This window comes from Arachis hypogaea, chromosome 14 (assembly GCF_003086295.3).
Source record: "Arachis hypogaea cultivar Tifrunner chromosome 14, arahy.Tifrunner.gnm2.J5K5, whole genome shotgun sequence".
In the NCBI taxonomy this organism is placed as follows: Eukaryota; Viridiplantae; Streptophyta; class Magnoliopsida; order Fabales; family Fabaceae; genus Arachis; species Arachis hypogaea.
Window position 1 is genome coordinate 135,086,197 of NC_092049.1, and position 22,037 is coordinate 135,108,233.

At 38.1% G+C, this 22,037-nt stretch overlaps 2 protein-coding genes across 31 annotated transcripts; one reads left to right on the forward strand and one right to left on the reverse strand.

Moving 5' to 3' along the window:
• The first annotated feature begins 5,410 nt into the window (after nt 1-5,410).
• LOC112744382 (uncharacterized) lies at nt 5,411-9,213 on the forward strand. The gene is made up of 2 exons (XM_025793988.3): nt 5,411-8,514; nt 8,605-9,213. The coding sequence occupies exons 1-2, from the start codon at nt 5,676-5,678 to the stop codon at nt 8,988-8,990; spliced, it is 3,225 nt and encodes a 1,074-aa protein (XP_025649773.1). The 5' UTR covers nt 5,411-5,675; the 3' UTR covers nt 8,991-9,213.
• A 1,833-nt stretch (nt 9,214-11,046) lies between these two features.
• On the reverse strand, nt 11,047-16,043 carry LOC112744385 (uncharacterized). Of its 30 annotated transcripts, none has more exons than XM_072215124.1 (13): nt 15,237-16,029; nt 14,927-15,042; nt 14,422-14,496; nt 14,211-14,327; nt 13,948-14,121; nt 13,411-13,515; nt 12,951-13,043; nt 12,649-12,756; nt 12,013-12,168; nt 11,834-11,913; nt 11,647-11,713; nt 11,532-11,580; nt 11,047-11,315 (listed from the first exon to the last, which is right to left on the reverse strand). In XM_072215124.1, exons 5-9 carry the CDS (start codon nt 13,975-13,977, stop codon nt 12,067-12,069), a joined length of 438 nt encoding a protein of 145 aa, XP_072071225.1. In that variant the 5' UTR covers nt 13,978-14,121; nt 14,211-14,327; nt 14,422-14,496; nt 14,927-15,042; nt 15,237-16,029; the 3' UTR covers nt 11,047-11,315; nt 11,532-11,580; nt 11,647-11,713; nt 11,834-11,913; nt 12,013-12,066. The 30 variants fall into 30 exon arrangements, with proteins under 30 accessions (XP_072071225.1, XP_072071218.1, XP_072071217.1 ...); XM_072215117.1 differs by having other exon boundaries at nt 11,647-11,733; XM_072215116.1 differs by having other exon boundaries at nt 11,047-11,326; nt 11,647-11,733.
• Between the last annotated feature and the right edge of the window lie 5,994 nt (nt 16,044-22,037).

Genomic DNA, 22,037 nt, shown 5'->3' on the forward strand with positions numbered 1-22,037 from the left:
GGCACGGTGAGCAGTCAGCTTAGCTCTTGTTTCTTCCAGTGCAGCATGAAGCAAGGCTGTTTCTTCGTCGTCGTTTACAAAATCCTGAGCAATATTGTAGAAGTGTGAACATAGTCCCTTGAATGCAACATGACTCTCATCTGACCGACTGACGTCGTGACTACTCTTGACATAAGTATGCTTGCGCTTTATGTTCTTTCTCCAACGAGGGAGAACATATCGATTAGGTACTTTATACACCTTGTAAGAATGGAAGACTTCAAGATAATGACAGCATAACACGCCTGAACTCTCAAATAGATTGCACTCACAACGAACCTCCTGTGTGGATCGATCGAAGTGGACGTCGTACGGAACACAAAGAATAGTATCATTCACTAGTTTTTCCTCTTCAACCTTCATGCATACCACTGGACCCTCTTCCGCAACAACAGAGACCCTGCAATTAGCCTTTTTGACAAACTCAATTTGAACATTCCTAAACATGCAGGTAGTGTACTCCTGCTGAAATTATCTCTCCATAGGTGAGGTCGTTGCACAAGGGATGACCCCCCTCGAGTCTGCTGCATCATCCTCCAATTCCCTTTGCTCCTTAATTCCAAGCACATTGTCATATTCGTGAACAAATTAGACCAAGCTAGTCCGTCTGTGTAAGAAATTTCCGTAGAATGAGTGCATGCTCTCACTCCTTTGCGTGCTCCTCATGGCATCCCAAAATTCACCTATGAAGTATATTGGGACCCACATGCGTCGATCATCAAAGAGGTCTACATAAAGAAAAAGAAACTTCTTATTAAATCATATAAAGCCACCTACCAAAAGGATTTCAATTAATGAGCAAAAAGTAATTGTACACTAACAGACCTGACAGCCATGTGTTGTTATGTAAGTTATGATCGTCTATGAATTCAGACCAGTTATCCTCAAATGACTTTTCGGTCCGAGAGTTCCACACAATGTCATTGAAGTCATCATACAACTCTCTGTACCGGCGGTAACCTCCAAGCTTGTGCGGTAACTTCTTCGTAATGTGTCAGATGCACCACCGGTGGCGTGTATCGGGTAACACATTTTTTATTGCACGAAAAATCAATTTGCATTGATCGATAATGATCCGCTGTGGAGCAGTTCCCATGAACTTCACCCATTGGCTGAAAATCCACTCATAACTTGGGATTTTCTCATTTTCAAGAAGAGCACAACCAAGGATGGTCGACTTACCATGGTGGTTAACACCGACGAACGACGCAAACGGTAATCCATGCCTACACGCAAAAACAGCAACAAAAACCAAATATCAGTCACGACCAAACTACGAAAAAAAAAGAAAAATAACACCAACGCAACTACTCCATACTTGTTTGTGCTATATGTGCTATCAAGTGACACAACATCTCCATAATATTCGTACGACGCCCTACACCTTGCATCCACCCATACTGCACTTCGAAATTTACACTCAGCATCCAACTTCACCGCGTAGAAGAAGTTTGGATTGGTGTCCTTCATTCTCATGAAATAGTTCATCATCTCTCTAACATCCACATTGACGTTGCTAGTTTGGAGCCTGGCTGTAATATAGTTTCGTAAATCCTTTTCTGAGTATCCCAGGTTAGATGGGCCCCCAGACTCATTTGCCAAAGCTAGAAAAGTCTTGTTTGGTTGAATCCCAGCCTCATCATTATCCTCGATCACGCACTTCGCATGCATGGTAAGCTTTCTATACTCATGGTAGTGCACCGCCTTTCTCGCTGAACATGGGTGCGAGTGACTCAACTCCACCTTAAAGAAAACCCAGTCTTAAGTCTCCTTGTCAAACTTCACGTATATCCTTGCCTTGCACCCAGCGACTGAGATCCTGTTCTTCTGCGTTGACGCTTTGACAAGAGACCCGCGGTAACCATCCCTGTTACAGTGAATAGCTTGGTTAATGGGTTGATTTGTGATCTTATCACAGGTTGTCATCCGTATCTTAGTCGCAAACCCGACTTTCTTTGCGTATGTCACAAGAATTCATGAGCCATTTACAATTGCTCAAACCGCATACCAACACTTGGTATTTCGTCTTCCCAAAGGCCATCATGATCCAGTACCTAAGTATCATATTAAAAAAAAAACCAAAACCGTTAACGTTCAAATCAACCATGCAGTTCAGGACTACCAAAAATTAAACTTGGGTCCAAACTTGGTGACCAGGATCCATCTCTTCACTTCCAACCTGCGAAAGATCCAAAAGCGGCATGGCCTACAATCGCAAAATAAACGAACAAATGTAAAATTAGAAAGCATAATTGGAGAAATACTTAGAAAATATCATGGAAATAGACCCTCACTAAACACCACAGAAAAGCAAGACAAATATGAATTTTTATTCCTCGGGCTTCTTTCCTTTTTGTTATTATTGTTCAGCAATGAAACACATTATCTTAAACCTATTAAAAATTCTATAATGTACAATACATTTATACATGGTCATGGAGTGACGTGACCTGTTCACCACACTTCAGTACATTATAAACAACTTTTTTTTTATCCTTAGATCATAAATCAATTAAAACTAGTTGCTTTAGTTTTAGAAATATGGATTATTTTGACTTTTTGAAGAATTAAATGTGCACGGGAGGATGGTTACTATCCCAAGCATTAGAATACAGGATGAAACTAGAATCCAAACCTCGTAACCAAGATCCATTTCTTCACTTCCAACCTCAGTAACATCCAATAGTGGCAAGGCCTATAATCACGAAATAAACACCGAAATCAAATTCATGAACACTATTTAGATAATCAACTAGTAAATGAGATGCACAAAAATCCTCTCCAAACTCCATAAATAAGGATACAAAAATATAACTGGACCACATCATCCTACCCATATTAATTTGAAAAAAAAATGCATTTCTCTAACCTATTGATAGAAACTAAATTACTTATTTTATTTAACCTATTATATAAGCATTTTAACCTATTGATAGAAACTAAATTACTTATTTTATTTAACCTATTACATACAACCACCATGCACTTATTTTATTACTGAGTTTTAGAATCTAATGTCACTACAGCAGCATTTTTAATGCATAGGCCTTCTATCATGTAGACTTAATACATATATTCCGAATCTAAGCATGCATGCCTCTTATTATTCTATTTAGCTTACATTTTCAGGAAAACTCTTAACAATAACAATGTAGTTAGTTTTATTTTATATTATTTAACAATATACTATACTAATAATATTATTCTCTTGGGATCAAGCATATCATGGGTGATTACTTCTAAACTAGCTACCTATCCAGTGTACCAATTACATTGCTTATACATGCTGGTTTAAATTTGCATATTTAAATTGATATATCTACATAGGATACTCCACAGAAGAAATATTTTTATCGCAGGTAAATTTCACATTCTATGACTAATTAACGCACTCATATCCTCCATACATAGATGCGCACCATGAATTTAAAACCACCACAAATATGGTTAATTGAAGCATAAACATGATTCATGAAGTAAGCAATTAACATAGAATAATGGAAATAGTACACTTGCACTAACGGTGAACATCTAAAACTTATATAAATAAGCATCCATGGTGAACAAGTCAACTAACCATTCTCACCTTATTAGACTGCTGACCGTCGGCGACAAAATGGTCGGGAGCGTCTTCAAGTGGTTTCGATGAATTGTGATCAGGAATGGATGATGGAACATGACACGGAGACTGCACGACATTGCACACCATTTATGAACTACTACGCGGTGATGGACGTATCAAAGGAGAGACACTATTGACTCTTTTATCTTGTACCGTCAATAAACATAATAGACCACATGCCGGCTGGGCAGGTGGACTTGATGCAGTGCTGCCAGAAGGAGCCACACGCTCGGAATTCGCTTCTGGGCGTTCACCGGTGCGGACCTCGACGTCTCCGGGAGCGATTTCCGGTGATAACACGAGCCAGGGAGAAGATGAGATACCACTGTCGGCGAGAGGGTTTGCGTTCTTGGTTGTGTCCGCGCCGTTCATAGAGAGATGATCGTGGTTTATGGTTTCGTTTAACTGAATCCTAATTTTTTAAACAATTCAAATTAGCAAATCTTCATAATTAATGATTGTTACCATAATTCAGTTTTAATTTCAAACCCCCATTACCCATAATTTAATTTTGAATAAGTATAGGGAGCCAATGACCTAAGCGTATAATGTGTACAATGGAGGTTTAGGAAGTATTAGAGATATGACCATTAGTTTTACATTGTCCTGTTAGGTTATGCTTTTGAGATGAGTAGTTTTATGGTATGGTATTAGAGTTATAGATCTAAAAGGTCAAGAGTTCAATCCTTGGTGAACCCCAAAATTAGCTTAAGTTTTTGGGATGAGTAGTTTTATGACATGAGATGTTTATTATCCCTGGTATTCGGATCGTTATTCTAGATAGTATGGGTGATGTTCATTTTATTCATGAACAAAAAATTTTAGCCCATTATACACATTGTACACTTAGGCCATTAACTTCTTAGCAGTACTCTTTAATTTTAATTTCAATTAAATTCTATTATATGCATTGTACAATAAAAACATTGGTTCCTTATACTTTTCCTTTTCATTTTTGTTATAGGAGAGTTGGAGAGTTAAGACCGATGCAAACATGAAACAAAGTAAATTTAAATTCTAACTTAAAGTGTGTTTAGATGTAAGATTTTCTTTTCAATGAAAATAAAAAAAAAAGTATAAGAAAACAATTTTAAAATGGGTAGTGTTATACGTATAATTTTTTTTTATCAAATAAGTCTAATTGAATTAGTCTAATATCAACAAAAATTATTTTATATCACTCTCACTCTCCTATTCACTAAAATTTTATTGTTCAACATATATAGTTGGACTTAGTTCACAATAAAACTTGTACGTCTAATTTTTTTTTAAATTTAGGTTTATAATTTATAATTTAAAATCTAAATTTAAGATAAATAAAATAATTTTAAAAAAATTGGTTGATATTGACAAAAAAAAATAATTATCTAATATTACTCAAATAAAAATACTAGAAAAATCAAATATCATGTTTTCCTAGAAGTTATAACTTTTATCCTTTTTAAATAAAAAAATCTTTTTTACTTAAAAAAATATTTAAAATTTTAACACAACTAAAAGACAAATAATATTTTCATATTATTATATTAAAACATAATTGATTAAAAAAAGTTTTAAAAATATTAAAGAGTTATCAAAATTTTTTAATTTTGATCATTAGTTAGTCATCAATATTTAAAAGTATAGACTAAAAAAATTAAATAATAATTAAAAATAAATTTTTATGATCTAACCTTTCTTTAAATAATTGTTTAATAATATTTGGCAATCACCAAGTAAAAGTCCCCTTCACTCCTTCAGTGTGAACTCGGTCCATAGACTTTTCTTACCTTTCCTCTCTAATATTTGGAAAGACACACTTTCGCAGAAAGTGAACGTGATTTGAGAGTTGTGAATTGTGATAGAGGAGAGGAGACTATATTAAAGAGCTAGACTATCAATAGCGCACTCATGTCTCTGTCAATAACCATAATCATTCATTCCAAAAACTCACTATATATATTCAAACCCACACAAGTTGTATCATCACCACCCCATACAAGAATACCTCTTGCCATATATCTCTGAAGAAGAAATGAATTTCATAGCATGCAGGTGCAGGGGGATCATCATCCTCTTCATATTCCTGTGTGTCCTAGTAAAACTCTCTTCAACTGACACCATGGAAGCAAATGCACTCTTGAAGTGGAAAGCCAGCCTTGACAACCAAAGCAAACTCACCTTGTCATCTTGGAAGAACGGGACCAGTCCATGCAGATGGAAGGGGATTCATTGTGATAAATCCAGGTCCATCACAACCATGAGTCTTGAAAATTTTGGACTCCAAGGTACACTCCACACTCTCAACTTCTCCTCATTCCCCAACCTCCTCACCATAAATATCTACAACAATTTCTTTTATGGAACCATCCCCCCTCAAATTGGTAATATGTCCAGAGTCAATAGATTGAACTTTTCTTTAAATTCTTTTGAGGGTTCCATCCCTAAAGAGATGTGGACTTTGAGGAGTTTACAAATGCTTGATCTTTCACAATGTTCCAGTCTAAGTGGACCAATCCCAGGTTCCATTGCAAATTTGACCAACTTAACATATCTAGACTTAGGAAGCAACAATTTTTCTGGTAGCATTCCTCATGAGATTGGAAAATTGGTCAACCTTAATTATCTTGCTGTCAGCGGAAACCACTTCGCTGGTTTCATTCCACAAGAAATTGGAACACTGACGAACCTTACCGTACTTGATTTATCAGATAACACTCTCTCTGGTACTATCCCTTCTGTACTTGCTAACCTGAGCTACTTGAATTTTCTTCTTCTTCATAATAACACCCTTTCTGGCCCAATCCCACCCTCCCTGTGGAACATGTCTCACTTGAACAATCTTTTTCTTGGTGGCAATCGACTTTCTGGATCAATCCCTGATTCCATCGGAAACTTGGCCAATTTGGAAGCCCTTACACTTAATTCCAACCACCTTTCTGGGCCCATTCCTTCTACCATTGGGAATATGACATCACTCATCTACTTATTCCTTGGCAACAATAATTTCTTTGGACAAATTCCTGCTTCTGTTGGTAACCTGATCAATTTGGTTAAACTTGAACTTGAAGACAACAGTCTCTCTGGATCTATTCCTGACACAATTGGAAACCTGAAACAGCTTACCGCACTAGATTTGTCCTTTAACAATTTTAGTAGCAAAGCTCCACAAACCTTGAATAACCTTACCATTTTGGAGTCCTTTCTAGTAGCCGAAAATAATCTTACTGGCCTTTTGCCAACTCAAATCTGCTTAGGTGGCTCATTAGTATACTTAGATGCTTTACACAACCACTTTACTGGTCCAGTTCCAACAAGCTTGAAGAATTGCTCCAGTATTGTCAGGATCACATTACAAGGAAACCAAATAGAGGGAGACATAACAAAAGCTTTTGGCATATATCCAAATCTGAAACATATTGATCTAAGTGATAATAAATTTTATGGCCAAATTTCTCCAGACTGGGGGAAGAGCCATAGTCTCTTGAACTTGATCATGTCCAACAATAATATTTCTGGCCATATACCAAAGCAAATTGCTGAGGCTGCTAAGCTAGGCAGGCTTCACCTTTCTTCAAACCAATTAACAGGACAGGTTCCAAAAGAGTTAGGGAGGTTGAAAAACCTGCTTGAACTCCAGATCAGTAACAACCAACTTTCAGGGAATATTCCATCAGAAATAGGATCACTGCAGAATCTTGAACGCTTGCATCTAGCAGGAAATGAGTTGAGTGGGAACATACCAACAGAAGTTGTTAAGTTACCCAACTTGTTGGAATTGAACTTGAGCAACAACAAGCTAGAGGGAAGCATCCCCGAGTTTCACATGACCCAACTTTTGAATTCTCTCGATCTTAGTGGGAATATGTTGCACGGACCAATACCAACAGTGCTTGGAGAGTTGAAACAATTGCAATTGTTGGACCTTTCTCACAATAATCTTTCTGGCACCATTCCATCAAGTTTTGATAGCATGTCGAGCTTGGATTATGTCAACATATCATACAACCAGTTAGAAGGACCACTACCAAATAATAAAGCCTTTCATAATGCTTCAATTGAATCATTGAAAAATAACAAAGGCTTGTGTGGTAATGTCACTGGCTTGGTGCCATGCCCAAGAATCAGTCCTATCAGCAAAAATCACAAGGTCGTGTTATTAGTATTACTTCTTGTCTTTGGAGTACTAATAATTGTACTTTGTGTGGTGGCTGTTTCAATGTATATTATTTGTCGAAGAGCCAGAATGAAAGAAGACCCGGCTAAGGAAGCAAAAGCAGAAGAACACTTTTCCATATGGAGCCATGATGGAAAAATGGCGTTCGAAACTATCATTGAAGCCACCAATAATTTTGATGACAAGTATCTCATTGGAATTGGAGGCCAAGGATCCGTATACAAAGCTGAGTTGCCTTCAGGTATGGTTGTTGCTGTGAAGAAACTTCACATGGAATCAGATGCGGAGGAAAAGTTCAATTCGAAGGCATTTGAAAATGAGATCAAAGCATTGACAGAAATCAAGCACCGAAACATCATAAAGCTGTATGGTTTTTGCCAGCATTCACGATTCCCATTTTTGGTGTACAAGTACTTGGATGGTGGCAGTTTGGACCATGTACAAAGTGATGAAAAGCAAGCAACTGCATTCGACTGGGAAAGGCGGGTGAATGTGGTTAAAGGAGTTGCAAATGCTTTGTCATATATGCATCATGATTGCGAACCCCCTATAGTTCACCGCGACATATCAAGCAAGAATGTCCTTTTGGATTCAGAATATGAAGCTCATGTCTCTGATTTTGGGACAGTTAAGTTTCTACAGCCTGGTTCAAATTGGACCACACCTGCAGGAGTCACCTATGGCTATGGAGCTCCAGGTAAGTCCTTTTTCCCTTGCTTTTATACTTAATCAAGAACCATATATATGTTGCTTTATGAATAACTTCAAAATTATAATTTGTATGTAGAGCTTGTTCAAACTATGCAAGTGACTGAAAAATGTGATGTATATAGTTTTGGAGTGCTTTGTTTTGAAATCCTTCTGGGAAAGCATCCGGCAGATCTGATCAATTCATTGTTGTCACCATCAACCGCATCAATAACATACAATTTGCTGTTGGTTGATGTAATTGATCAAAGGCCTCCCCATCCTGAGAAGTCAGTTGCTGGGGAAATCATGTTGATCACAAAGTGGGCGCTTGAGTGTTTGAGCCAAAGTCCACAATTTCGGCCAACCATGCATCAAGTGTCTAAAGAACTCATGATGGGAAAATCATCTTTCTCTGACGACCACTTTCCCATGATCAGACTTGGACAACTCAATGAAGAGTTTTTGGAATCTCCACTCGTGTGATTAATGATTAATCTCACCCGTTTCTTATGAATTATTGTGATCTAATAATGGGGGTTCATGTAACGCAACTGTATCATAGGCGTGTTTAATTTGTGAGTGTGTATAACATTTTTTTTTTTTTTGCTTCTTATGAGTGTGTATAACATGTATGTATGAGTTACTTCAAAATGGAAATGGGCAAGAACATGTGTGATATGGGCAACTGTATCATAGGCTTGTTTAATTATTTTGCGTACTGGTTACTTGGATATGCTAATCCAATTCCCTCTTTTATTTTTTATTTTTTTTTGAACTCAATCCTTAATTTGGGTGCAAAGGAAGGATGAGACGATAAACTAGAAAAAAGAATGTAGCATATGTACATGTCAAAAAAAGATGGACAACACAACACAGACCCTAAGTTGGAACCCATTATTAATTTCTGATAGACTTGTAAACACTTCAATAATGAGATAGTTAACCTAAAGTTTAAGAGGAAAAATGAACCTTAAATGAACTCATGTAGTGTATGTAAGTGTGTTGTATGGGTGTATAATACATGAGTAATGTCTAGGATTAAGGGTTGTCTAATCCTTCTGACCAAAAAAAAAAAAAAAAAAAAAACTAAAAGTTTTAAAATATTACTTTACCAAACCACTAAGATTCAATTAAATTGGTTAAGTTTTGATTATTGAGAGACTCTTCTTCAATCGCTTAGTATAATAATAAATTATTATATTTTTTTTTTAGTTACTATTACTCTCTTGCCATTTAATCTAAAGGATTTTATTACTTATTACTATTATATGTTGTTAAACACTTTTTTTTTTAAAGTAACATAGTGCCGTCAAGGTAATAATGCTCTGCTAGGGTTTTTATTCTTAACAGAGTTTCTGTGCCGTCAAGGTCAACTTTTCAAAAAATTTTCTCACGTCAATCATCCACAAGTCTCTACCACATCAACAATTCAATACATTCTACAAGTCTACGTTCTTCTATCACACAGGAGCATGGAGGATAGGAGGAGAAATAGCCAGGAAAGGTTACTGGAGAATGAAGATGATGGTGAGGGTTTGATACAATTGGAGGAAGAAGATATAAGGAGAGGAATTTCAAACTGTATTAACAATCTAATTGGCAAATTGTTCGCTCATAAACAATTCTCTACGGGGACAATGGAGGGAGCGCTACGGGCAATATGGGGGCATCCTTATGGTTTTAGAGTTACAGAGATAAGACACAACCAATTTCACTTCTTCTTCGATAGAAAATGGGATGCGATGAGAATAGAGAAGGGTTCACCGTGGTTATTCAAGGATTACACTACAAAAAAACTTGGTAATTACGGCGGTTTTTTAGGGTTATTACGGCGGTTTGAACCGCCATTATTACCTTAAACGGCGCTCAAGAAAAACCGCCATAATTTGAAGCGCCATTTGGTTATTACAGCGGTTTTAGAAAAACCGCCACAATTACCTGGTTAAAATGGCGGTTTTTGAGTTGGGTTAAAACGGTGGTTCAAACCGCCGTTATTTCCAAATAAAACGACATTTTTTGTTGGTTAAAACGGCGGTTTCAAACCGCCACAATCACCTGGTCAAAACGGCGGTTTTTGAGTTGGGTTAAAACGGCGGTTTGAACCGCCGTTATTTTCAGATAAAATGGCATTTTTGGTTGGTTAAAACGGCAGTTTCAAACCGCCACAATTACCTGGTTAAAACGGCGGTTTTTGAGTTGGGTTAAAATGGCAGTTCAAACCGCCGTTATTTCCAAATAAAACAGCATCTTTTTGTTGGTTAAAATGGCATTTCGTTGTTTAAAACGGCAATATTTATTGTTTAAAAATGGTAGTTTAAAACCACCATTTTTTCCAAGTTAAAATGCATTTTAATTGTTTAAAATGGCAGTTACAAGCCGTCGTTTTTACCGGATAAAAGTAACATTTTTTATCTTTTAAATTAGCATACACTTTTATCTGCACATGAGTTTTAACCGTCGGTTTTACTACGTTAAACAAATAATTTTGTTTAAAATTTCACAATAACAAGAAATCATAACTTATAAACAAAATATTACGTAACTCAAATAAAGTATTAAACATAATATATAATATTTTAGTATTGAAAATCAAAAGTAATAACTCCTATAACTCCTATACAAATAAAGTATCAAATATAACATGATTTTTTAATTCTTAACATAACATGTAGCTAAAGATAAATCAAATCTCTATCATAAAACTCATGAATTATTGAATTATGATGGCTCCACCTAATATATAGTACCCTTCGAATTCGTAGGCTTCTCTAGCAGGACCTAACTTCGCTGTTTCCTTTACCTTGTAGCCTGAAACCAAACTACCAAAACTTATTATAAGAGACTGGAGGAGATACCTGAAACAAATGAGAAAGAATACCTGCAATGATGGCATGACAAAATCTATAAATAAAAAAAAAGGAATTGTTGCCAATATTTTGATATGTGCAAAAATAACATGGTCCATTTAGAAATCCCTCAATAAAATTAGGTAACAAGTTGACTATAGATATTTGAGAAACATACATTGTAGTATTGTTGTCAATCCTCCTGCTGAACATCCTGAAAGAATAGCCTGTACTTACAATTTTCAATTAGTGAACCCCAATCATTTGGAACATAAATAAATAATGTTGCTTACATTTTGAGTATTTCTCATTTCTTTTGCCAGCAAGTCTTCAATGAAAGCAACGAAAATTCTTCCTCCTCTGTAGTGTAAATTGGTTTTCTAATTTATTTATCATGTTGTGCAAATCTCATCAGAATGGAAATTACAAAATAACAAATCTTATCTCTTAGAACAGAATTTTCAATGTTACAATACTTACAGGATCCACTGCTTCGATGTCACCAGTAAACAATGAACCATCACAATATTTAACCTTGATTCTATTCCAATTGTAGAAATCTGAAATATGCAACACTTGTTAAGATCCATAAAATTAAAAAATGTTTGTGTTGATGAGGAGAAAGAATAAAAATTGTGACTAGATAGTGAAGAATATACCTGGGTTAAATTTTTGCTTGTTGCTTAAATATCCAGAAAAGGAAGCTGTTTGATCTATTTCTTAGATGAACCTAAGCGAGTGTCCCTGCGATCGAGGCAAACAGAGGCATGGTTGCGCCAACCTCTTCCTGGCAAGAAAATGTCTCTTGCACCAACCTAAAGTACATCCAAGAAAGATGAATATGATAGCTATACTTATTTATTTGGATAGTCAAGCCGAGGTTTCATTAATATATGTTCTTAACGAGAATAAATTTATCCTTGCAAGTTAAGTTCTTAACGAGAATAATTATTAACACTAGGTCACAAGCTAAGCACTCATTATTAATTAATTATTAAAAATTAATTTAGTAATTAAAATTTATTAAAAATTAAAATTAAATTAAAATATTAAAAAAAATCTTGAAAATCGATTTAGAATATATTACTCAAAAAATATGTAATTTATAAAGAAGATATCTGTGCTAACGACAATTCCTTGTTAAATTATTCACATTTATAAGTACTTGAGTAATGCAGTTGACTTATTATTAATTAAAATGATAACTTACTAATTAAATAATATTATTTGAATATCCAATAACTAATATTATTGAAGTACTGATTTAAGAACAAAAAATGTGGTAGGTTCCTTACCAAGATAAATGTGTGGCCCTTGCAATCATCAACCTCCAATATGGAAGCCATGTTCCCACATCGGTAACAGTAGTTGGGTGCACTGAAAGTCGTAACCACCTTTTGTTCCTATTTCCACAAAACAATGCACAGCTGAAACTTATCCAATAATTCTAGAGCAAGAAAATGAAGATCATTCAACGAGAATGAAAATTACATGAGCCCAGTTAAATTCATCCATAACCAGCTGATGAGCTCTAGCAATCAGCTTCAGACTTGGACTAATGTCTAATGATCATTTCTGCAATTGGTGTGTGAATTACCAGTGAAACGTGTATTAATGCTTCATCAAGTGGAGCAGAGAAGTCACCAAACCGATTAATACCCTTCCTATCACCAAGAGCCTGTAGCAAAGCCTGAAGATGGAGTAATAGACAACACTTAGATTAAACATAATAGTTAAATGCAAATATCATTTTTTTTTAAAGAAAAAAGTGCATAATTATAAATCTAACTATTATAAATCTAATTATAAATCTAACAAAGATTTTGCTCTGATGGAATTCTTGAAAAAATTATAGAAAGCAGTATATAATTACAAAAAGACTATATAAATCCAAAAAAGCATTCACATATATTACCGGCAATACTAATAAACCACAAATATTTTCTCTTTTCTCAAAGTAGAAGGATAATATCAAGGTCCTTATGCATCCATCTGGATTGCTGAAAGGCTTTATATATGTTGCAAAATTGGTAAATAAGTTTATAAGTGTTGTATACCTTTGTGGGGCTTGGGATAAGACTTCTCAGGATTTTGTATTTGCCATTCAGTTGCTCTCTTCTTTGTTTCTCAGTTGCAAAATGTTTCTCAGTTGCAAAGTTTAACTGAGACAATTCAACATACAATTTAAACTTACATATAAGAGAGCTGAACCACAAAATTTAGAATTTAAACTTACAATGATTTATAGAGTGCCACACTTTTGACTATATTTGAGTAGAAAGATACTAATATACCTCTCTTAGAAAACCCCCTTTTGTAGTGATTGGTGATAGAAGGATCAACTTGATTCACACTTATAGAACTCAAGGTTTGGTTACAAGATCTGAAGCTATAATCTAAAACATTTTGAATGAGTTAGGATTTGGTTACAAGCTATAGAGTTTGTACACGTGCTACAAAAATAACCAAATGCTACCTTATCTCACATCTCACAACCAGTACAAGAATTGGGAAAGCAAACTACTGAATACATTATAAAATATAGTGATATATCTAAAAGGTAATAACAGTTCAGAGAAAAATATTAGTACTACCTGCATAGCACCAGCCCCGAGCCAATACATAGCAATTCTAGGATGGCCATGTTCAAGCTTGATTTGCTTCCCAGGAATGCAGATCCTGTTTAAAGCTCCAAGAGAAGCTTTGGCAGCTCGCACATCATAGAACTCGATGAATTTCACATGATTCACTTCAAGAGATTCATAGATCTGCCATTACACAATAATTACTAATGCCAAAATAATTCTTGGTAAGACACATGATGCAAAAAAGGTGAAAAACCAGAATTAAAACTTACTTCTTTAATTTCTCCATATAATCCAAAAATATGCTTAAGTTAGTCATTTGAAACAGATGAATCAAGACCAGATATCATCACACCACCATGACCAAATATCCTTTTCTGGAGCATTGTCTAAAATGCCATCAAGTAAAGATGAAACTATAAGCAAAGCAAAAGAACTTGGAACACAAAGAAACTGACAAGGGAAGAATATAGCAGTAACTACCTTTGGAATTGAATAATGTATGTCAAGCTATTGAGATCTCAACTTATCAAAAAGCTTCTTGAGAGCAGAACCAATCTACAGAGACCAAGATTCCAATTTTATTTTATTTTTATTTTCAAAGCAAGAAGTTTACTAGCAAACATTAACAAACACATCGAGCACTTCACTTTACCAAAGATAAACAAATTCACCAGCTAACATAAGCAAAAATTAAGAATAAGTCAAAAATCTATAAATAATAGAACATATGCAAGTAAGAGGTAAGATCATAAATTCATAATCATTCAGTAAACTAATGATTATTAACTCTATTTGATTGTCGTAAGATGAAGCACAATCGATATGTATGTATCCAACCTGACATGTCAAACACAATAATTATAATCAAAATTAATAATCATCCACCTCTAGGGTTAGCTCTTCTACTTATAATACAATAACCAAAACTGTAAAATTGTAATGGTTTAACAAAACTATAAAAATAGAAAAACAAATGTGAGTGTACCTTGATAGCGGTGGTAACTGCTTTGGCCAAGGCTCCAGGATTTTCAGCCTGAAAAGTTCCTAATCCCACAGAAGGTATCTTGGCACCTGTGTTCAACTCGAAGAATCTAATGTCCTCTGCCATAATTTCTTTAATTAATTAATTAAATAATTAATTCTCTTCAACGTTCACTTGCGTAATCACTTTGGTGTTTAGTTATTCGTAAGGTAATCATCAATTAATTACACATTAATCATGTAATTTAAATTAGTTAACGCTATTTTAATCGTATGGAGGAGGAAAATCAAAAAAAGAAGATGAAGTAGATTACTGTGAATTGATATGGATGGTAGAACCAAATCATACAAGCTTAGTTGGAGGCAGCAACAATAGCTTCACAGCTAGAGAACCAGATTGAATCTGCAAATTGAAGCCAAAGGACTAGATCTCAGAAGCTCCGCCAGAGAGAGAAACAACGGCATCGCTTGCGGCAGCGAGGAGATGATGAATGGTTGTGAACAGAAAGCAAACCCTCAAATCAAAGCAAAAAATTAGATTGCAGAAGCTCCACCGAAGGCAACATCAACGTTGTTGCTTGCGGCGGTGAGGAGATGAACGGCGACGAGCAGATGAACGGCAGTGAGGAGATGAACGGCGGCAATAAAACCTCAAATCGAAGCCAGAGAAGCAAATCTAGAACCTCCGCCAAAGGCAGCAACAACGATAACATTGCTTACGGCAACTTGGAGCTGAGCGATGCCGAGCAAATGAATGGCGGCGGAGATGAACGACGACGATAAAACCTCAAATCGAAGCCAGAGAAGCAGATCTAGAACCTCCGCCAAGGGCAACAACAATGATAACGTTGCTTACGGCAACTTGGAGCTGAGCGGTGGTTAGAAGATGAACGGTGGCAGAAAATTAGGGTTAGGTTCGTCACACTCATTCTCTCATTCGCAACATTACTTTTATTCTCATCCTCTCCTATGCACAACAACATCACTTCTAAGTCTTTAAGAAAGACTAAAGATAATGGCAGTTTTAAACCACCGTATTCTACAAAAACCGCCACCAATCACCGGAATAATATGGCAGACCTTAATTTCTGCCGAAATTAACAAAAATTATGGCGTTACATACAACCGCCATAATATAAGCGTCATTTTAACCAATATTTTTTGTAGTGAATTACGCGCTTCACGTCTGGCAACGGGGCGGGTTTTTGCTCTACCCGACCCCGCCTCGCCGTACAACAACCCGCATAGAACCCGCCCCACTTCTACCTGCGGGTAGTAAAACGTTGAACCCTAACCCGCCCCTGCGGGTACCCGCCTCGCCCCTACCCGCCCCTATTATTATTAAAATCCAATAAATAAAATTAAATTTCAAAATTTATATAACCATCATCACATACATAACATAAATTAAAGTAAAAATTTAAATATGATACAATATTATTAATCATTTACTAATTATTTTACATATATTATACATATTATATATTAAAATTATATATATTATATATATAGCGGGGCGGGTAGGGGCGGGTATTACCTAAACCCGACCCTGCCCCGCCCCTCCCAAGAACCCGCCCCGCTAAAACCCTCTCCGGTGCGAGACGGGTAATTACCCGCCCCGCCCCGAGCGGGGCGGGGCGGGGCGAGGTGGGTACCCGCGGGTTCGAGTGGTATTGCCATCCCTACGTCCAACGGTGGAAGGAGGGGGCGAAAGTTGATGAACAGAGAATTAGTATCATCCCAATATGGGCCCAATTTTGGAGCGTTCCTGAAACTTTTAAAACCTTAGAAGTGGCTCATAAACTGGGAGGAGGATTGGGTAAAGTGATAGATGCAGGATTTTTTGATGTTAAAGGGCGAGAAACCAGAATACTCAAGGCCAAAGTTGAAATAAGAGGAGAGCAAACTATCAGAGACAGCCTCGGCGTGATTGGTCCATGATGAGTTTGGAAAACTCTAAATTAATATTTGTGATGACTAAACATTATTAAATATAATTAAATAAATTGATTCTAATTCTTACTTGTTAAATTAATAATTTTGTGATGCAGGTTTTTAATTGAGCCGAAAATAAAAAGAATTTTGGTGCAAACCCAGATTAAAATTAACAATCAGCATTGCTATAAATTCTTAATCACTATAGCTGAATTGATTTGGGTCGAAAGGAAAGAAAATTGGAAAGCCCAAATGTATTACTTGTAGCTCAGCCTTGGAACAAATTGTCTTAATTTATTTGGCTGAAACAAGTTGTTTTTGGGCCAAATTGAACTATTACTGATACAAGCCCAAATTGTTCCTCATGCATGATCCGAAACTAATGGAGAAGGAAAGCAAATGTTCTTATTACCTTATGTCTCCAACGGATCTCATACTTCACCATGTGATGGAATTCAAATTTCATTTAAGTAAAGTTAATAAATGCATGGAAAATATGAGAGAGATTATACAATTGATTTGATGGCTCCTGTTCATACCCTGGGTCGAGCTGTCCGACCCGGGATGTTTAGCGACATGGCGACCGACCCCTTCAGGTCCGACTATCCGAACTCTTCTCAAAGAGATCGGCCAAATCAACAGGAAGGTCCAATAAAGGGCCTAAATAGAGGAACACAACCCAAATCTAAAGGCAATCCAAGCCTATAGAGATAAAGGCGGTTCCCTTGAAGATAAGCTGACTTCACCCAAAACAGGATAAGATAAGATAAGATAACTAACTTATCTTATCAGAAAGGTTAGCCCACACTATTATAAATACACTGGATCACCCAGGTATAACTCATACTCTGATTCTACATAAAAACCTGCTTAATACCCGTGCTAACTTAAGCATCGGAGTCTCTTGCAGGTACCCCCCACCCTTCGGTGACCAAGGATCAGCAGTGCTATAAGTCCAACAAGTCGGATACAACAGCTCTGGCCGCCATCTGCCAGCCGAACACGCTATCTCCAACCAGTACAGAAGATCTCGTCCGAGATCGACCTCCAGTTTCAGGTAACCCTCGGAACATTGGTGCCGTTGCCGGGGAACCTGGAAGTCATCCCAACACCATGGCGGACGGCCATGACAACGACCACGACTCAGATCTAGAAAACAGGACACCGCACAAGAACGTGGACACTACATTGAAGGATGCTCCAGAATCCAACGGAGACAAAAACTCACCAAATCTGGGAGCAATAGAAGCGCTTCAAGATCGCTTAAAGCAACTTGAGAAAGAAACCCAACAACAACGGGAGATCGGAAAGGATCTGCAAAGAGAGGCACGACGACGTCGAGAGTTGGAAGAAAAACTACAGCAATTAGAAGCCGATCTCAAATCAAAAGCTCCTCGGACCACTCCTGAGGAAAATTCACGCAAAGAACAAGATCCATTCACCAGGGAAATCATGAAAACCAAAATTCCAAAAGACTTCAAGCTCCCGGATATGATTTTGTATGATGGCACCACAGATCCCAACCATCATCTCAGTAATTTCAGAAGCAGAATGTACCTTACCGACGCCTCAGATGTCGTTCGCTGCAAAGCTTTTCCAACAACTCTCACGAAGACAACAATCAGATGGTTCGACAACTTACCTCCAAAGTCCATCTCAAACTTTGACGACCTGGCCAAAAAGTTCCTGGCCAGATTCTCCATCCAGAAAGATAAGGTCAAGCACGCCCCCAGTTTACTAGGGATCAAGCAGGGAGAACGGGAGAGCCTCCGCAACTACATAGAGAGATTCAACAAAACATGCATGGACATTCAAAGCTTACCAACAGAGGCCGCCATCATGGGACTCATCAACGGCCTACGAGAGGGACCTTTTAGCCAATCTATATCAAAGAAGTACCCTACCTCCTTAGACGAAGTACAGGAGCGAGCAGAAAAATACATCAACATGGAAGAAAACGCTTGGTTGGGAGAAACCTCCAAATCTGGGGTCCTCTACCGAGATAAAGACAAGGAATCCAAAAGGAAAGAAGATCGGCAAGGGGAGAAAATAAAAAAAATACCACAATTACACTCCTCTCAAAGTATCCCTAGTTGATGTATACAAAGAAGTCTGTCACACGGAGAAAATACCCCCAGCTCGGCCACTCAAAGGCAAAAGAGGGGGAGGAAATTGGAATGAGTATTGTGAATACCATCGAGTGCGAGGTCACTCCACCAATGAGTGCTTCGATTTAAAGAACATCATAGAAAAGTTGGTGAGGGAAGGAAAACTAGATCGGTTTCTAGCAACCCGAGATGATGATCAAAGGAAGAGACGAAGGGACGAAGATATCGGACGAACCGCGCGATCACCTCGTACACCAGAAAGACACGTTCATATGATACATGGCAGATTCGCAGGGGGAGGAATCTCCAAATCATCTCGTAAAAGATATCTCAAAGAAGTATATCATGTCAAAGGAAAGGAGGAAGCACCCGACATCCCTGCAATCACGTTCACTAAAGAGGATGTATCTGAAATCATCTCGGGACACGACGACCCCATGGTCATTACCATCATACTGGCAAACGCCAATCTCCATCGCACACTAATAGATCAAGGAAGCTCCGCCGACATCTTATTCAAAACAGCTTTTGACAAACTCGGCTTAGAAGACAAGGAGCTTAAAGCATACCCGAACAGTCTGTTCGAACTGGGAGATACCCCGGTACAACCATTATGATACATATCACTACATACAACCTTCGAAAAAGGGAACCAATTCAGGACCCTCAAAATAGACTACATTGTGGTCGATGTAAGTTCAGCTTACAATGCTCTAATAGGTCGAACAACACTCAATCAACTCGGCGCAATAGTCTCGACCCCACATCTATGCATGAAATTCCCAACTACGGAAGGGATAGCTACAATAAAAGCAGATCAAAAGATGGCGCGCCGCTGTTATAACGAAAGTCTAAACCTCAGAGGTAGAGGAGAAGAGTTTCATACAATTGAGTTTGGCGGAGTGCAGCGACGAGAGGAACTCCGTCCGCAGCCAGAAGGTGAGATAGAGAAGGTTCAGATCGGAGACACCTCGAACAAAACAACTAATATCGGAACAATCCTAAGAGGAGACTCAAAAGAATTACTGATACAGTTCTTGCACGATAATGTCGATCTATTCGCATGGAAAGCCGCAGACATGCCAGGCATAGATCCCAAGCTAATGTGCCACAAGTTGGCGGTCTATCCAGGATCTCAGCCGGTGCAGCAGAGACGAAGAAAACTTGGGCCAGAGCGATCCCAAGCTGTGGAATAGCAGGTACAGGCACTACTGGAGGCAGGATTCATAAGAGAAGTCAAGTATCCACTATAGCTAGCCAACGTTGTCTTGGTGAAAAAATCAAATGGGAAGTGGCGAATGTGTACTGATTACACCGATCTTAACAAAGCCTGCCCAAAAGATCCTTACCCACTCCCAAGTATCGACGCTCTGGTAGATGCTTCCTCCGGATATAGATACCTCTCGTTTATGGACGCATACTCGGGATACAACCAAATCCCCATGTATCCACCAGATCAAGAAAAGACCTCGTTTTTAACGCCGAAAGCAAATTACTGCTATATCGTGATGCCCTTCGGTCTCAAGAACGCGAGTGCTACTTATCAAAGGCTGATGAACAAAGTCTTCTCAGACCACATCAAAAAAATCATGGAAGTCTATATGGACGACATGTTGATAAAGACACAAAGCGAAGACACATTACTGTCCGACCTGACTCAAGTGTTCAACACTATAAGGAAGCACGACATGCGACTCAATCATGCAAAATGCACCTTTGCGGTAGAAGAGCCCCACCTGTGTCAAAGAAGTGCAGCAACTCAATGGGAGATTGGCCGCCCTATCCAGATTCTTAGCAGGGGCAGCGATAAGATCTCTCCCCTTCTATGCTACTTTAAGAAAGGGAAAGCAGTTCGAATGGACGACAGAATGTGAATAAGCCTTCCAAGACTTCAAAGAGTTCTTAGGACGGCCGCCTATCTTAGCTCGACCACGAGAAGGAGAACCGCTCATATTATATCTCGCAGTAGGAAGCCGGGAAATAGCCTCAACACTAGTCAGAGAAGACGAAAGTGGGCAACAACCCGTCTACTTCATTAGCAAAGCGCTACAGGGATCCGAGCTGAACTACCAGAAGATAGAAAAGTTTGCCTATGCTCTTATCCTAACATCTCGACGACTTCGCCCGTACTTCCAGGCTCACACCATTAAGGTTCGAACTAACCAGCCCATAAAAGGAATATTGCAAAAAACGGATTTAGCAGGCAGAATTTTACAATGGGCAGTCGAGTTATCAGAATTCGACCTCCAATATGAAGCACGGACGGCCATTAAATCACAGCATCTGGCCGATTTTATCGCAGAATCCACAGACGCCTCGGAAACTCCCACAGAATGGAATCTCTACGTGGACGGTTCTTCAAATAAGACTGGAAGCGGCGCAGGCGTGATAATAGAAAGCAACCAAGGAACCCAAGTTGAGCTCTCCCTCAAGTTCGGGTTCCCGGCCTCAAACAACCAGGCGGAATATGAAGCATTATTAGCCGATTTGAAGCTGGCTACAGAGGTTGGAGCTTGAAAACTCAACATTTACAGTGATTCACAAATAGTCACCTCGCAGATAACAGGGAGCTATCAAGCCAAAGATCCCACCATGAAAAAGTATTTGGATAAAACCAAGGAACAGCTCGGACAACTTGGGGAATATAAGATCTGCCACATACCCCGCGAACAAAACGCCCGAGCTGACGCACTCTCAAAACTAGCCAGCACCAAACCAGGGGGCAACAATAAAAGCCTCATCCAGGAAATGCTACAGAACCCGTCAATTTCGGAAGAGGAAAAAATCCTAGCCATAACAGGTCAGGACCAAGGATGGATGACCCCTATAATTAACTACCTCAAAGCAGAGACGCTCCCCACGGAGGAAAAAGAGGCGAAAAGATTAAAAAGGGAGGCACAGTACTACACTATTATAAACAACATCCTGTACAAAAGAGGGATCTCAATACCGCTACTAAAATGTGTGCCGACCAACAACACAAAAGAAGTGCTAGAAGAAGTACACGGCGGCATGTGCGGCAACCATCTCGGAGCACGAGCTCTTGCCAAAAAAGTACTCCGAGCCGAATTT

What these genes read in the sequence shown, in the direction of transcription:
- LOC112744382 (XM_025793988.3), top strand. Translation starts at nt 5,676, where the DNA reads ATGAATTTCATAGCATGCAGGTGCAGGGGGATCATCATCCTCTTCATA. An exon ending in CTATGGCTATGGAGCTCCAG is followed by an intron (nt 8,515 to 8,604) that starts GTAAGTCCTTTT and finishes ATTTGTATGTAG; the next exon opens with AGCTTGTTCAAACTATGCAA.
- LOC112744385 (XM_072215126.1), bottom strand. Translation starts at nt 13,977, where the DNA reads ATGTATTGGCTCGGGGCTGGTGCTATGCAG. An exon ending in TCGGGGCTGGTGCTATGCAG is followed by an intron (nt 13,516 to 13,947) that starts GTAGTACTAATA and finishes GAATTGTCTCAG; the next exon opens with TTAAACTTTGCAACTGAGAA. An exon ending in TTATCCCAAGCCCCACAAAG is followed by an intron (nt 13,044 to 13,410) that starts GTATACAACACT and finishes CTCCATCTTCAG; the next exon opens with GCTTTGCTACAGGCTCTTGG.